This window comes from Euleptes europaea, chromosome 19 (assembly GCF_029931775.1).
Source record: "Euleptes europaea isolate rEulEur1 chromosome 19, rEulEur1.hap1, whole genome shotgun sequence".
Taxonomy (NCBI): Eukaryota; Metazoa; Chordata; class Lepidosauria; order Squamata; family Sphaerodactylidae; genus Euleptes; species Euleptes europaea.
The window spans coordinates 33,221,303-33,238,959 of NC_079330.1; the positions used below are offsets into that span (position 1 = coordinate 33,221,303).

The 17,657-nt window shown below is 45.3% G+C and overlaps 1 protein-coding gene across 2 annotated transcripts in view; it reads right to left on the reverse strand.

The window, feature by feature from the left end:
- Positions 1-17,657, reverse strand: part of ACACA (acetyl-CoA carboxylase alpha) — a 257,765-nt gene that overhangs the window by 111,375 nt on the left and 128,733 nt on the right. For both annotated transcript variants that reach the window (XM_056865593.1, XM_056865594.1), the window contains exons 32-36: positions 13,226-13,282; positions 12,794-12,838; positions 7,227-7,268; positions 6,175-6,390; positions 5,428-5,583 (exon numbers count right to left, since the gene is read on the reverse strand). In XM_056865593.1, the coding sequence (XP_056721571.1) occupies positions 5,428-5,583; positions 6,175-6,390; positions 7,227-7,268; positions 12,794-12,838; positions 13,226-13,282 (516 nt within the window). The remainder of the gene's footprint in view (positions 1-5,427; positions 5,584-6,174; positions 6,391-7,226; positions 7,269-12,793; positions 12,839-13,225; positions 13,283-17,657) is intronic.

A 17,657-nucleotide genomic window follows, 5' to 3' on the forward strand; every position in this document is an offset into this window, starting at 1 on the left:
GTGTCTACGGGATCGATAGCACTGCGATGCGATTCCATCGAAGCTCTGGAGCGCATCTCGGTGTCGAATTGGAAATCTGGTATGACAATCACGTCCTGCTCCGAGGGCAAGAAGTAGATCCACTCACCTCGTGGTAAGGGACGGGTTCTCCTGGGGGAGGTAGAGTGTCTGCGGGAGGCAGAGCCCCTCTCCCTAGACGGGGCTCAACTGCAAAGATCTCTGGAAGAAGAGGGGGATATGGCAAGTGCCTCGTCTCCCTTCAGTGGAGAACGATTGCTGCTGCTTCGCTTGCTACGCTCTCCTAGTTCCGGCACCCTGATAGGGGACAGGAGCAGGGTCCCCTTGAAGACTGACACTGGGGATAAGGATGATGTGTTTACGGGGTGGTTTGCCAGTGCCTTCCTGTCAGGAGCAAGCCATGAGGATGGTATGCGGTAGTGCGATTGTGCTGCTCCCAGGTGCTGTTGTGCTGTTCTGTCCAAGACCAGTCTGTGCCCCGTGTTTAGTCTTCATAGATTCCCATACTGTGGGAATCGCCAAGTGCTCCTTCCTGCCTCTGGGAGGGGGGTTGCCTAGGTTACCAGTTATCTCCTTTTGCTTTTCCATATATACTATGCACCTTGCCTTTGCCCCTTACTAGTGTCCTTTTGAATATGGCTTCTGAAACCTGTCGATTCTAACCAATAAAACTGCTTTCGTGGATTTGCCGTCTGCTGAAATCTGTTTATGGGTTTGCCGCAGGGCTAGAGCTTACACTTCCCCAGTCATCTACACTTTGACATTACAGGTCCCAAATATCCTCCAGTGAGTCCACCATGCCTTTCAAAGATGGTAGCATTCTGGGAACTATCCAGAGTCTCCTTGGCAGTTTCTAGAGCTTTCCTGCATAATTTTCTCTGCGGCTGGCCTGCGCATGTGCAGTTCCCATGTGGGACTGCACAGAAGCCACACCGATGAACTGGGAGTCCCAGGTTTGAATCCCCACTCTGCCAGAGAAGCTTGCTGGGTGACAGTGGGCCAGTCACATGCTCTCAGCCTAACCTACCTCACAGGTCGTTGTGAGGATAAAGCAGAGGGGAGGAGAACAATGTAAGCTGTTTCGGCTCCCCATTAGGGAGAAACATAGGATACAAATAAAGTAAATATAATGAATAAATATAAACAAAATATTCTGGAGATACACACATGTGCACGGGGCATGTGTCTAAGCAGCTGAGCTGGCAACTGAAAAGGAGAGGAAGGTCCACCCCTTTGCCTTACAATGGTCATTTCTCAACCCTTCCATCCCCACTCTGCAAGAGGCTTCTCAGCTAAGAGGCAGCCATCTCACGGCAGTGCAGGGAGCAAAGACACCACAAGCAACTGGGCCCTTGGAAGAGCAGAGCAGGGCTGCATCCTCTTGACCTGGAGAAGGGGAGGGGGGTCCTGGTTGCTAAGCAAACTTCAGCCAGCAGGTCAAAGAGTGGTTGAGATGTGTGTTGCATTAGAACAGTGGTTCCCAAACGTTTTGGGCCACCGCCCCCTTGGTTCCACAAACTCATCCCCAGCACCCCCCTACCCAGTCCAACAACACAGTTGAAGGGGCCCACCTCTAGTGCCCCTCTGCTGCCCCCTTGCCTCTTAGTGCCCCCCTAGGAAATCCCCCCCAGGGGGTGGTACTGCCCACTTTGGGAACCACTGCATTAGATGGTTAGCAAATGCAATCCTTGTCCTCTTCACCTCAAGGTCACCCAGCTGGCTTCATGTGGAGGAGTGAGGAATCAAACCCAGTTCTCCAGATCAGACTCCACCACTCCAAACCACTGCTCTTAACCACTACACCACGCTAAAGCGTTTGAGATTTGGAGAGGGGGGGTGACTGACACTATTTGGAAGCATTCTTCCTGGAGGGACTCTTTCTCCAGAACTCTCAATGTGGTTCCTGCTGGATATCAGCAGCTGGAGTACCAGACAGCCAACGTGATAGATCCAAGTGTAAGACTGGAGAGACCCAGGTTGGAATCCCCACTCTGCCATGGAGCTCATGGGGTTGACTTGGTCCTGTCTCTCTTTCTCAGCCCACCCTACCCTTGACAGGGTTGGGTTGATGGCAGAACAGAGTTTCACGTAGGATATTCAGAATCAAAATCCAATAAATTAATAAATACAAGAAAGCATTGGGGAAAGATTACACCCCCCCACACACACACACACAAATTGAATCCGGAGCCACACTGTACACAAAGTCATATTTCTGGTGTTAATTTAATCTATAAGAATTATAACCATTCTTTCATTATGAGCCACCACGGAGAGCAACTGAGTGAATGGCACAGTGTAAATCTTTAAAATAAATAAAACAACCATGGAAATAGGTGAGAAAAGTTTATAAAATTGTAGATAGAGAAAAAAAATATCTATGATTTTTCCATGCTAACTCACATAATACTAGAGAATTTAGGGTTAGCAGAATCAGGTCAGGCAACTGAAAATAATTCTGCACAGAGTCCAGAATTCACACACGTTCTATGCCTGCAGCACATGAGGTGGTAGAATTCCAAGAAAGTGAAATAGTGAACTGTGTATGTCAGGTTGCCGGGGAGGGGGGGGGTTACCATCTTTAGCCACACCCATGGTAAAACCTTGAAAGTAAAAAAAAAAGTGTAAGAAAGAAAAATTGTCACCCAGTTAGGTCCCTGCTGAGCTAGTTTTCTACTTGAAAGCAGTTTTAATGTAAATGAGATTTTTTTTTAAAAAAAAAAGTGCTTACCCACATTCTGAAGTGGTACAGTCCAGAAACCTACAACCTTAAGTCTCCAATTACTCTGCTGCATATGTAAACCAGGCCTAACTTGGGAGATTCAATGCCTTGGAATTTATTAACAGCCACAGGCATAAAACCTCTATGTTTCAAGGCAGTGTATCTCTGAATACCAGTTGCTGGGGGGAAAGCAGCAGGGGAAAGCCTCAATGCCCTTCTTGGGCATTTTCTGAAGCTTTGGTCTTCTCTAGCAGGGCTCCTCTTATGCTCTTCTTATTCATGATAGCTGAATGGAACCTCCATTTTCTAAAGCAGAGTACCTCTGAATACCAGTTGCCGGGGAACAAACATCAGAGGAGGGCTGACATGAAGTGCTTCATGACCCTCTGTGTGCTCCCTTGGATGGCAGCAATAATACTAGAATGGGGGGGGGGGGCGAGGCCACGCAACATTTGGGGACCATAGGATCTGCTTTACTCAACTTAGCCTATTAATATTCTAAGAAAGAGGAAAGCAGTGTTAAGAGCAAAATCCTCTGCAAACACTTAAAACAGCATTTACGCCCCATGTTTCACAGCGGATACGACGCCCTAAATCAACAAGGCAATTACCGCTCGGAGGCCTGCGCCTCTGCCGTCTTATTAAACTTCCTAATATACTGCTGTTTGGTAAATAGTGCATATTAGAAGTAAGGCAATCGGAAGGCAGGTCTTAAATGTTTTCTTGAAAACTACCCCAGGCTCTTCCAGAGCGCAATTTCAGCAACCTCTGAAAAGACGGCATTTGAACAAGCCAAAGCTTTGGAAACCCTTGGGAAGTGGGACGGCTACACAGTGGGTTATGCTCACTTCTGACTTTGGCCATTTACTGGTACAGGGGTGCTCAGGCAGTGGCACAAGTACTACTGAGGGGCACAGGCGGCAGGAGTTTGTGGCAACAGCTTACAGTCAAGTCTTTATCCTGGCACAGGGCCGATGTCTGGCAATATTTTTCACGTCCATTTGCTTGCCAAGCAGCCCCTGCAGAAGTGCCATGAAAGCCCTGTGCATTGTAAAGGATTCTGGGAAGTGCTCTGGAGCACACGCTTGGCCTGTATGAGGAATCTGGCCATGACTGTGTGAGGAATCTGGCAAGGAAAATATTCCCCTATGACTGAAGCTTGCAGGAGACCATAGTGAAATCCACTCCTCTTGGCTACTAGCTGCCATCAATGCGGCTAGCAGGAGAAGGATCAGCCACCAGGCACCAATCTGTCATGCCTGGATGCCGCTCTGGCTGACAGCCACCTTCCGACAAGAGGTACCAACTGCTGTTGGCAAAGCCACAAGGAGGACAGACAGCAGCCAGGCATCTTTCCCATCACACTCAAAGTGAGTTCTCACCAAGAAGCCTAACTGATATTTACATTGATATTAATAACATTTTAGTTGCTGTAGGGAGGGGCCTTCTCAGCAAGAAAGCCCCAGTACATTTTCGGGAAGCCCCAAGGGTCTCCAGAACGACTGGTCTGGAAGCAAAAATTCCTCAAATCATGGATGGGGGGCAGGGTTTTGTACATATTGTAGGGAACACAACATTAGGCCTGGTTTATCCATAGGACTCGGCTTGTTGGTATAAAGGCTGCCTCTAAGAGGCTAATGGCTTTGCAACATGAGCTTTTGAGAGTCAGAAGGAAATAACACCAGATATGACCCACACAGACCCGATGATATGGATACAGGCAAGCCATAATACTGAAGTTGCCTGTTAGAGACTCAAGGTCAGAGCAGAGGGGAGGGAAGGAGCGGGGACGGCTTGAACAGTTCAGAGAAACAAAACCAAAGGATAACACATGAACAGAAATGGGCCTAACTCATGTCAAGAGCCTGCCTGGACAGCATGGCTCCTGACAGCTTGAACATCTCAGAGAAACGAAACCACTAGATACACTTGAACAGCAAAACCACTAGATACACTTGAACAGCAATAAGCATGACTCTTGGCATGTCTCCTGACATAACAGAAATAAGCATGACTCTTGGCATGACTCTTGACAGAAAAAGAATGAATTACGCAAACTGTGAAGTGGGACGAAGTATCCTGGAGAAGTGCGGGGTGGGAATTGATAAACCATTGTCTTCAATCTTGTACAACTCCATATGTATTCTCCAACCACAATGCAGTTACTTGCCCTCTGGTATTTCATGCCCATGCCCATTTGTAATTTTTTTGGGGGTAAATTGCATCGTATACTTTGATGGTGTTGGGGTCCCTTTAACCTTAACTGCAAAGGTTGAAACCAACAAAATAAGGAATAACATTGATGATATGCTCTGATTTTCTTATATTCTCCCCCAAATTTCTGCTGCTATTCTATTCCTGTACTCCCAAATGCAAATACTTAAAGAGTTGATTGTCTTTCTTGACAGCTAGCAGCATGGTCAATGCAACATGGTCAATTTCCTGCATTGTGCAGGAGGTTGGACTAGATGACCCTGGTGGTCCCTTCCAACTCTATGATTCTGATTCTAACCCCGCCAAGGGTTTTTATTTCTATAAACACAATTCTACATATTTGTACAAATTCCAGTATTCAATTCTTTGGAGACATAAAGTCTTAGGTTCAGTTTCCATGCTGCCATAAATGGAAGAATATACTGATCTCCGTACAGTTTTTTTTCTCAGAGGCAGGAGACTAAACAACGTACCTTAGACGGGTCCATAATAACAGTGGGGACAAAATTGAGGAATATGTGGTTGCAGTCCGTGCGCACGTTTGTGTTGTTGAAAGCCACCTCCAGCTCATCCATGGCTTCTAAAAGCAGGCGCTCCCCCTCATTCTGTAGGTACTCAAAAGATGCCTCCTGCAGAAAGATTACCCATCTATTATTTTGCTTCCTTCTGATCGACTTTACGAGAACAATCTGCAGCTTCTAGTTCCCATCCAGTTCCTCTGATAGGGTTTTTTGCCTGCCTAGTCACCCAATGGCCAATTTAGTCTCAAGAAAACTGAGTCTCAAGAAACAGAGCGATAAAGTGGGACTCGGTAAACAGAGTTAAATGGCACACCCCTTTTTCTGAGCGTAAACGTCTGGTCCGGGACACAGTTCAAACCCACCCCCTCACCTTAAGACTCTACCATCACCTGGGGGCAGGAACAGTTTTACCTCAGCTACACAGGGGTCTAGTAATATCCTGTCTTCCATTCAGGTAAATGGCTGTCATTTATTCCTACAGGAAGTCCCACACTGCACCTGACGATATCATTGCCGTGAGAACGAAATCCAAGAGCAGCCTCAACCCACACGAGTGTCATAGATATCTGGGAGTGTTGCAGAGAATGCCGGAGAGTATACATGATGTATTCCTAAACATCTCAGTGAAATACAGGCCCTCTCTTCCTACGCTGCACCCCAACCTGGTCCAATGCCACCCGCTTTGTTAGCAAAACCCACCTTAGTAACCAAGTCCGAGTGCCTGATGATTGCCCGAACAAAAAACCTGTAGTCTGTAACCTCAGCTCCTGCCTCGACTTTTGCTGCACCCAGGTAGAGATGCATTTTGTGATTGGCACATGGAATGGCGGTGAGGTCAAAGTTGCGCATTCGATTCAGCTCCAGCTGGAAAGCCAAGGCGGGTTCCAGGTGGCGGTAGATCCTGTCTTCCTCAAACTGGAGAGAAGCCCAACCAGTGAATTATATAAAATATAAACAGATTGCATTAATGTACATGGAGGAACTGTCGTTAATCATAGGGAAAAGCAGTATCTTTTTTGTAGAGGATGGAGGTTACTATAGATGAGAGCATAAAAACAAAATAAAAAGATAATGCTAACTTTACAAAAATCATTTAGTTTTTAAAAAATTATACAGCTCACGTCAAATAAGCAAACAAAATACAACCTAGAACAAAATCACATTTAATAAAATAAAATAAATATGACAAACGAACAAACGAACAAAGTAGTATTCCATACCCTGATGAACTAAATAATCCAGTTCACCAAGAGTCTTTTAACAGAACCTTAATAAGGATAGAAGTATCCAGGTGACTGAAATAGCTATCACTCCTGATAGCTGCTACAGCCACTAGAACACAGCCCTTCACCCAGAGCCAACCTTACCATTAATAGTAATAGATTATGATGCTCATTAAATAACAAACACTGAGTTCGTTATTGTTTCCGAATGGGAGGCACCACAGACTTTACCTAAAAGAGCAAGATGCCTTGGATTGTCCCGGTGTCACCATCTATTCCTTTCCATCTTCTCTGCCTCTCTCAATACCAATTGGCTCAGCTGCTGTGATGCCACAGAGGGTCAGCCAGTTGTCTTTGTCAGAATTCCAAGGCCTACTTTAATGAAAACTACAAAGCCTTTTGTCGGGACTTTCAAACAACATATGCTTGTAGCAAAACCACTGAGCTATTCTGGGCCCAGACAGATCACCCTAGCTGCCCCTATAGTACACAGAATCCATTCGCTACCTGAAGACAAGAATAGCTTACCTTATCTCTTGCACGGAATGTGAAAAATTTGGGGAATTCCCTCTGTTTGGAAGAGAGGAACAAGATTAGCATCTTAAAAAAACACCATTATTAGCCAATAATGTTAAATAAAAAAGGAACATTTATCACAAATTATTGCACTGTACTTTTTCTGTGTATTTAAAGTGTTAATTTGTTAAATGTAAGCATTTAAAATATAACCCTGTTTTGGCATATTAATTTTTTTATATACCTGGAGCCTCAAAAAATGCAGGTGGCCTGGGCTTCTCTCAACCTCTGAGAGGCCCTGGCCACACCTACATTTTCCATTTCCACCTCTCCAAGGAACACTGGTGCATGACAAAGTACAGATTTGTGGGTTCAGTGGATGCGAGGAACTAAATATTGGCTGAACATGGAGTTGCTGTGTTGCTCTGACACAAGCACACACAATTTTTTTATCCCCTGCAACCACAGTTTCACCCATGATCATTATGAATAGTTAAAACTTTTAGTTTAGGGTAAACCAAAGATTGCTCGCCTGTGGTAAACAAGATTCAGCTTCAGATGATCAGTTAGAGAAGACTTTGTAAACAGGAAGAGTTCACTCTTCTATCTCAATCAAATTATCAATATGCACCAATGAGTAAATACACATGAGCTGTTAATTTCTGTGGACTTAAGTCATATGTACACTTACAGACCTAAACTATTTTAATAGTTGATCTTTCTTTCCAGGGAATCCTGAAGTTGTAGTTCTTTGGGAGGGAAAGAGAGGAAAGAGAGGTGGGGAGGAGAGACACACACACTGGGGATTCTTAGGAGCTTTTCTAACTGTAAAGGATTAGGCTCTAGTTTCTGAAAGTTTATGCCACAGTAAATCTGTTAGTCCTTAAGGTCTCCTAACTCATCTGTTGTGCTGCTTCTTTGAATTCTTTGAAGGAAGCCATGACAGTTTGGGGGCGGGCCATGGCTGAGTGGTAGACCCCATGCTTTGCACACTGAAGTCCCTAGCTTCAATTTCCAACATCTCTAGCTCAAAAAAGAAAAGAAAAAAAGATCAGGTAGCAGCTGATATAGAAGATTTCCTCCTGAAACTCTGGGGAGCTGCCGCTGTTTGCGTATGTGTTCAGTTAAACTGGTATCAAACAGTTACAAGTTTGTAGTGTAGATGTGTTCTTATTTAAAAGACTGGTCCGGGCTTTAAAAAAATCTTGGCTTTAACAAAACAAAAAAATAGACTATGATTAAAATCCTTTTAATCTTTTTAGTATCTGTTCAATCTCTTTCATCTTTTCCTGCCTTTATCTCTGCATGCTACATATCCTTCCTTCCATTGCTTTCATTGAGGTCTTCCATTCAGCATTTGGGGCAGATCAGATAATTTATTGCGGTAATTGACCAGTATTACAAAGTTAAAACATCGTTAAAACAACAATAGTTTGATACAGCAAGAAAAGTAACAACATAATCATTGGAACTAGTCAAATTAGTTTAGGGCTCTGCATCAACTTTAGTATCGTTTCCCCGTATCTTACATATCCCAAAACAGAGTTTAGCTTCTTGTCTGGATACCCAGTGGCTTTTATCGTAGCATTTGGGGCACATATTAAAATTAAATGTGTGCATGTACAAACTCACACACACAACCAAAAAATCAGAAAAAAGGATTCTGCCATCCTAGATGGAGGAATTATGCCCCTGCTGTGTTCTAATCAACCAACCATCATCAAGACAATTCGCCTAAATTAGCCAATCAAGACACCCTGCAAATTGGAGAATGCAAAAAACTACATGGGAAAATCATCATAGGCCGTTATTATACTAATAATCACGTTAAAAACCTAATGAGATGAGGAAATTGGAAGCTTGCTGGAGCAATTCTCTATTACCTCAACATGCTGGGAACTAATTATATAGACTGTAATTAAAACACAAAACAAACCCAAGCCAAAGCCCTTGAGTTAAGTTGACAGGCGGTCCAGTAACAGAGCCCAAGGAAGAGGAGAGATTCGTAAGTGGGTCTGGGGGAAGGCCCTTCTAAGCACAGAAGGAGAGTCTTCCAGCCCATGAGAGAGCACAGGGGCTTTCCCCACACAGCATGGAGTCTCTCTGGAGACAAATACCATAAGCTGGTCTTCCGATTTTGACTTCCAACTCTTACTCTCCCGTGGGATTATTTCTTTATCATTCCCCACTTTTCTGCCACGGCACTCAAGAAAGGTTTGCAGAAGATCTCCCACCCAGGCACTCCCCCTTCAGTGGCCACATCACGTGACTCAAGGCCAGGCTGACTGCCAACCAGGGCCACTCTCCAGAAAGGAGGAAATGGTATGAAGAAAAGGGATAAGACCTTTCCCCTTGCAGAAGATTCGGGATCAATACAAGAAAGTACTTCTCCTCTAAACAATCGTGTATTTCTGTGGAGGATTGTTTAGAGGATTGTTTAGCCACCAGTTTAGAGGAGAACAAATAAACTGATGGAGGGCAGAGCCATCTACAAATTGGCATTTCGCGAGGATAGACAGGCAGAACAATCCTATTTGGAGGATGACCTATCATTGGGGGGGGTTGTTGCCTGCTTGCCCTACCCGTGGGCTTCCCAGATGCATCTGGTTGGCCATCGCTGGTAAGGGGATCTTGGACTAGGGGTCCCCAAAGTGGTGCCTATGGGCGCCTTGACACCTGCTGACAACTCTTCTAATGCCCGCTGTCTTTAGGAAGAGGGTGGGTCCAGGCGAGGCTTGTGCCCAGCAAGGCTTCTGATTAGCTGTGCAGATTTTTTAAAATGTTGATTTGGCGGCAGCTGCCACCACAGCACAAAGATCTATACTGTATTACTGAAGTTAACCTGGGGAAATCTTTTTGTGGTTGGCTCCGCCTCCTGAGGCAGCCATTTTGTGGTAGCCATTTTGTTGGTGCGCCCACCATGCTGTGTCAGAATTCCAAATGTGCCCGCAGGCTGAAAAAGGCTGGCGACTCCTGGACTAGAGGGACGGGACCTCTGATTTAACTCAGCGAGGCCCTGCTTCCATTTAGCAGGAGTTTGGCCCAGATGGGAGGAATATCAGAAAGAGCACAGTGGCTCTGGTGAGGGTGCAGGGAGAGAAAGTGAGTGAACCATGTCACGGCCATGGCAAAGATGTGCACTACAGGTGGAGCTTTGGGGTTGACTGGGGAGAGAGAGCCCGAAACCCTGGGTGGTGGGAAGAGGCAAGAGTGGAGGATCGAGTGACTGGAGATGGAACAGTGGCCCAACCCCATTTGGAAGGTGAAAAGGAAGAGAAGGTGGAAAGAGACGTGCCATCCCCTATCAGCCTCCCCAACAAGTGGTAGCCAGGTGGAGGCTGCATGTTGAGCTACTGTGGCTAGCAGCTGCTACCCATCTCTTTTTGTTTTTCTTCAAATGTGTACAGTGGCTTCCTGCTCGAAAGTCTAGCACTAGCAGAACAAGCCGCATTTGTGCCTGCCATGGACAAGGGGGATTGTCTTGATTTCTGAACGGGGCTGAGGGAGGTGGATTAAGGTGAAAAATCAGGAAGTTCTGACAGGGGACCTAGCAGCATTGGTGGCTGTGGAAATGCCTTGCTTGGAAGGAGGCCAGCCCATGGCTCAGCTCCCTGGTCTCTGTCTAACTACAAATCCTATTAGTATTAGTTTGATTTGCCTTAAACCTTCTGCTTCTAAATTCTACTGCAGAGGCAAAGCATGTGGATTTATTCACAAGCACTCAACAACTCCCCCTTCCTTGAGGTATCCATTTTTATTCTCTCAAAATGATCCAATTTCTGCTTTCTAAAGCCTTCATGTTCATGGCATAAGCCCTCCGTATTTTCCCTGCTTCCTGTCTAAAAGCTGCTGATTGATCGGTATCTGTGCGTGTGTTCTTTCAGATTTGCTGCCTTCAATGGAATCAGGGCAAAGTTGTTTCGTCTCCAACTTTCCGCAAAGCATTCTGGGAGAGGTGAGCCAAGGATGGAAGGGAAATATTCTTGTTCTTTCTCGCTCTTTTTCTTTTTTAAAAAGGGCCACAATCTGATCTCTCACATTATTCCACAGAGCACAACTAATGGCACTAACCTTGGATAACAGAAAACACTCTTAGTATATTTTAAGTGGAGGGAACTGGAGGAGAAGAGGAGAGAGAGAGAGAGAAGTATGTGGAAAGATCATGAAAGTGTGCCAGACGCTGTGGTGGTGGTGGTGGAGGAGGAGGAAGAAAAGGAAGAGGAAGAAGAGGAGTTGGTTTTTATATGCCGACTTTCTCTAACATTTAAGCGAGAATCAAACCAGCTTACAATCACCTTCCCTTCCCCTCCCCACACCAGACACCCTGTGAGGTAGGTGAGGCTGAGAGAGTGTGACTTGCCCAAGGTCACACCGCTGGCTTCATGTGTAGGAGTGGGGAAACAAATCCAGTTCACCAGATTAGCCTCCGCCGCTCAAGTGGAGGAGTGGGGAATCAAACGCGGTTCTTCAGATCAGAGTCTACTGCTCCAAACCACCACTCTTAACCATTACAACATGCTGGCTCTCTGTGTGGTAGCATAGTCAATTCAAAAAGCCATCTAAAAACCCACCGCTTGCTCAATAAGAGAGTGGCCATAGAAACTGAGGACAGCTAAAAGATGAATGCATGGATTTTGGCTCCCCCAAAACTGAGGTGGAAGCTATTAATTTTACAACCAGGGCACATAAAAAAGACCCCCCACCATGAAGCCATTTTGCTTAGAAGGCAGGGCCCCAGCAATGGGGGAGAAGGCAAAGCACATAGCTTACACCTATCTTTGCCCCCCCAGACCCACGCAGCCACCAGTCAGGTCTGAAGGGAGCCCCCAAGGCGTTGCCAGTGGTATTGGGGCTGGGCTTGCTCTGACTGTGTGGCTGAGTGCGACCCTTTCCCCCCTACCCCTTTAGTTTGCCTGTACATCAATACTGTCACAGGTACACATGAACACATGAAGCTGCCTTATACTGAATCAGACCCTTGTTCCATCAAAGTCAGTATTGTCTACTCAGACTGGCAGCAGCTCTCCAGGGTCTCAGGCAGAGGTCTTTCACATCACCTACTTGCCTAGTTCTTTTAACTGGAGATGCCGGGGATTGAGCCTGGGACCTTCTGCATACCAAGCAGATGCTCTACAAACTGAGCCACAGCCCCTCCCGCATGCATAGGCAAGCTATGCATTTATTTTGGTACTCGGGCCAAAAACACTGCCTATTCCCTGATCTAGCCAAATGTTCTCCACTCTGGTTGGCTGGCAGGGCCTTGGGCAAAGGAGTTTCCCAGTCCTGCCACCAGAGATCCTCGAAATGAGAAACGCCAGGTACTGAGTTCTTCCACAAGCAAAGCCACTGACCACAGAAGCTCTCTCAAGGCAGAATACAGAATATACCATTTAATCACATGACCATGTCACTGGATGGGGATTGGTCCAGCTCACATAATGTGCAAATTATACCAAGTGTATGTGGAGGTTTTAAAAAAAATGTTTTTGAACTGCATTAGCAAATTTTGGAAAAAAGATAGATTAAAGGTAATCTGGAGCCTTTTTGAGTCTCTTCCCAAGAGAGGCCTTTCTACTTACATGAAATCTTTGATCCACCTCATAGTAGACCTGTTTCCTGAAATCCTTGTAAGTGGAAAAATAAGACGGGGCAGGGGGAGGGGGGAGAGAACACAGAAAGGCAGGGAAAGGGTTGACCAAAGAGATAAAAGAAGGGGAGAGAAGGTAGGAGAAAGCTGGTAATTAGTACACAAATTAAAAACAAATTAAGACAAAAATCACAACAGCTCAATATTGCCATTATCTTCAACTCTCAATTAAGTTTTCTTAACTTATTGCAACTCCATCTCGCAGTTAGAGATGAACAAATAACATTTTAAAAAAGCAATTGCAAATGCGATTTTCCCTCCCATTAAAAATAAATAAGATTTGCAATGTCATGAAAACTATAAAATATTATATATTGAAATATATAAGGCACAGTCTTAGAGAAAGAAAGAAATGTCAAAATACCTTTTGTGCTACAAGGAAAGTCAGCCGCCGAATACCGTGGTCAATCAGAACAGATTTCTAATGGGGAGTGGGGAGAGAGAGATAAGGGGAAGTAAAAATGAGAAGTCGTAGTTAGCAGAAAGACAACAATGTGAAAATTCAGCAGGTGCTCAAGAACGCAAAGTCTGCCCCCAATTTACATTTATTTATTTTATTTGTTATGTTTCCATCCCTTCCTCTAAGGAGCTCTGGGAGGCATATTTTGTTCTCCCCTCCATTTTACGTTCACAACAACACTGTGAGGTAAGTTCAGAGTCGCCCAAGGTCACCCAGCACAGTGGGGATTTGAACCTGGCTCTCCCAGATCAGTTTAGATACTCTAGCCACTATACAAGACAACATAAGACACCCCCTCAAGAAATTCATTCAAGCAAATTTTGCTTTTGTTCTGAAAGATGGTATAGAACAACATGAGTAAAACTTTGCAAGGTCAGACCAAAAATCCATCTAGTCCAGTATCCTGTTTTCCACAATGGCCAACCAGATGACTCTGCGAAGCCCATAAAAACACATGAATATAGTAGCCCCCAAGGGCTGTTTTCCCCACCTTCCAGCAGTTGTTAATTCAGATGTATACTGCCTCTGGATATGGTTGTTTCTCTTAGCCATCCAGGGCTAATACGGACTGATAGAACAATCACCCTCCGTGAATGAATTTTTAGCAGTAAGAGAAAGTCACAGTGAGTAACAGTGAAAACTTTCCTCTATTGGAAGGTGTTTGCAGTTGCATGATTGTTTAAGAATTGTGCTCACCCTGCAGAAGGACTCTCTCATCTTACCCTCCCCAGACATTGCACCCATCCACGCGCACAATAAACGTTCACAAATCTTTGCTGTCCACTTCATACTCTGATGAAGTGGGATCTCACCCACAAGCGCTCATCTCACAATGCAGTTATGAATTTTTAAGGTGACCCTAGAGCAGAGGTTCCCAAATTGTGCTCCATGGAGCACTTGCTGCTGAAAATTAGTGCTCCGTAACTAATTTCTCTCTGACTCAAAAGGTTTGGGGAGTGTGTGTGTGTGTGTGTGTGTGTGTGTGTGTGTGTGTGTGAAGTGCTGTCAAGTCGCTTCTGACTTATGGCGACCCTATGAATCAAAGTCCTCCAAAATGTCCTATCTTTGACTGCCTTGCTCAGATCTTGCAAACTGAAGGCCATGGCTTTTATTGAGTCGATCCATCTCTTGTTGGGTCTTCCTCTTTCCTGATGCCCTCAACTTTTCCTAGCATGACTGTCTATTCCAGTGACTCTTGTCTTCTCATAATGTGACCAAAATACGATAGCCTCAGTTTATTCATTTTAGCTTCTAGGGTCAGTTCAGGCTCGATTTGATCTAGAACCCACTGATTTGTTTTTTTTGGGCAGTCCATGGTATCCATAACACTCTCCCCTAACACCACATGTCAAAGGAATCTCTTCCTATCAGCTTTCTTCAATGTCCAGCTTTCACACCCATACATAGTAAGAGGGAATAGGATGGCATGAATTAACTTAATCTTGGGAAACTCTTCTCTAGAGGATGTTCTGAAGTTCTTTTTGCTAAGCTTCTTTTGTTTCATATTCTCAAATAAAAATCAGAGGAACACTTTGCTCCTGCACACAATGTTACTGCAGCATATATGTATTCCCAAATCCGTATATGGCAAAAAGGGGGAAAATAGTCAGAATGTGAGAACAGGGAGGACAGAACTGGCAGATCAGAAGGAAGAACGTTTAACCACACCCACCCCTTGTTTCTGCAGAAGCTGCTGTTCTGGCATGCCTTTCGTGAGGGTAACTCAGTCTCTGCATTGGGGAGTGATGGGATCATGTAATTACAACCCAAGTAGAGATACAGCAGAGGTTGGAAGAAGACATGGCCAGAGTGGTAAATCAAGCAGAGACATGGTGGGCATCCTCCTCTGACAGCAGGAAATTTGAGGTCATGAGCCCTTTAAACTGAGTAAGTGGTTTATTTCTCAGCATACCCAAGCAATTCTCCCACAGTACATGGTTTGAGAATTGCTGCACTGGACTGTTAAAACTAGAACTTTGTTGCTATCTTTAGCTGTATTTTATCTTCTGCTATGTTTTACAAATTTGGAATCTGCCTCAGGTCTACATTTGCAGAGAAAGGCAAGTAAGAAATAAGAAAACCAGAACTGCAATTCCTGACAACACCAGAGCAGATCTTGCCACTGAACTTTGCAGGTTTGTTCTCACTCACAACTACTTCAGGTTTGGTGAGGATCTTCAAATCAGTGGCACAGCCATGAGCACCCATATGGCTCTACGGTCTGTCAACATTTTCATGGCAGATCTAGAACAGCATTTTCTGAATTCCTACCCATTGGCACCTCTCCTTTACTAGAGAATCACTGATTACATTTTCTTTGTCTGGAGTCATGGCAAAGAAGCCCTCGAAAGATTTCACTAGGCTTTCAATGACTTCCACCCCACTATCAATCTAACTACGAATTACTCTGAACCAGAAATAAAACTTTCTGAACACCACAGTACAGGTATATGAGGGACATACAAGCACCACATTATCCTGGAAACCGACAGATAGGCAGACATACCTACATGCCTCCAGCTACCACCCCAACTATATTAAACATCCCATTGTTTATAGCCAAGCCCTATGCTATATTTGCATCTGCTCCAACCCCACATACAGAGATACTCACTTGAAGGACCTACAGCAAGTATTTTTACAACTACAATATCCTGCTGATATGGTAAGAAAGATGATTGGAAAGGCCAGAATGATACCAAGGCCCAGCTTGCTAGAAGACAAGGCCAAGGAAAAGGACAACAGAAAAACAGAGTTTCACTTACCTGTAACTGTTGTTCATCTGGTGGATCTTCTATGCAGTCCCACATTGGGACTGCGCAGGCGCAGGCCAGCCACGGATAAGATTTGTCAGCTTCTAGCAAAATCGAAAGTGAGAGTGCTCCCCCTCCCCTCGGGGCATGCAGCCTTCCCGCCCAGCACTCTCCCCTCCAGTTCTCCAACCTGCCGCCACGGAACCAATAACCACATGATTGTGGAGAGGTCCCACAGTGGGGAAGGAGGGAGGGATGTGATCCTGCATAGAAGATCCACCAGATGAACAACAGTTACAGGTAAGTGAAACTCTGTTTTTCATCTGCGTGGCTTCTATGCAGTCCCACATTGGGAGAATAGCGAGCTCGCTTACCAGGACGGTGGGTGTGGGACAATCACTGAAACAGCGATTGCAAAACGGCACGTCCCACGGCTGCTTCTCTAGCAGAGTCCACATCCACGGTGTAGTGTTTCATGAACGTGGATGGCGTGGACCAAGTAGCAGCTTTACAGATGTCGTGAAGATCAACCTTAGAGGAAAATGCGATGGATGCCACATACGCTCTGGTCGAATGCCCCCTAATCATGTCAGGACAGTCTTGACCTGCAAGTTCGTAAGCCAACCTGATGGATGATGTGATCCATCTGGAGAGGGTCTGTGGAGAGGCTCGACCTTTATGACGACCACCAAAGCAGATGAATAAATTATTGTCCTTTCTGAAACTGCGTGTTCGCTTTATATAGAAAAGGAGAGCTCTGCGAACATCTAGTGAGTGTAGGGCTCTGTCTGCACTCGAAGACGGGTTAGGGAAAAATACCGGGAGGACTATGTCTTGGCCAAGGTGAAAGGCTGAGACAACTTTGGGTAAAAAGGAAAGTTTTGGCTTTAACACAACCCTGTTGGAATGAAACTTAGTATACGGAGGGGAATGTGACAGTGCTGAAAGGTCACTAACCCTCCTCGCCAAGGTAATTGCGACTAGGAAGGCCGACTTAAAAGACAATAGGGAAAGCTCGCATGTAGCCAGTGGCTCAAATGGCGGCTTCATGAGTTGTGAGAGTACCAACGACAGGCTCCATTGCAGAACGGGAGGTGAAACGGGGGGGGGGATAAGTTGGTGAGGCCTTTAAAGATTTTTTTGGATAGCGGGTGAGAAAAACTGAACAAGAGTCAATAATACAGTGAAAAGCCGAAAGAGCGGCTAAATGAACTTTAATGGAGGAGTTTGATAAACCATCATCTTTGAGGGACATCAAATAATCCAAAATAGAGGACAACGGGCATGTAACAGGAAAAAAACGATTTGGCTGTCGCCCAAGTAGAAAACTGCTTCCATTTCGCATTGTACGAACTGCGGGTGGAAGACTTAAGGGAATGTAATAGAACCCTGGCTACTTTATCAGACCACTGCCCTAGGGACGAATCCTCCAGGCTGCCAGCTGGATGTTCGGGGGGTAGTGGGAAGGGTCCTTGGGTAGGTGGATGAATTCCCTGTGGGCAAGGGACATTAGCACCGCAAACCACGACCTCCTGGGCCAGAAAAGTGAGATCACTATGGCATTGGTGTGGTCGTGACTGAGT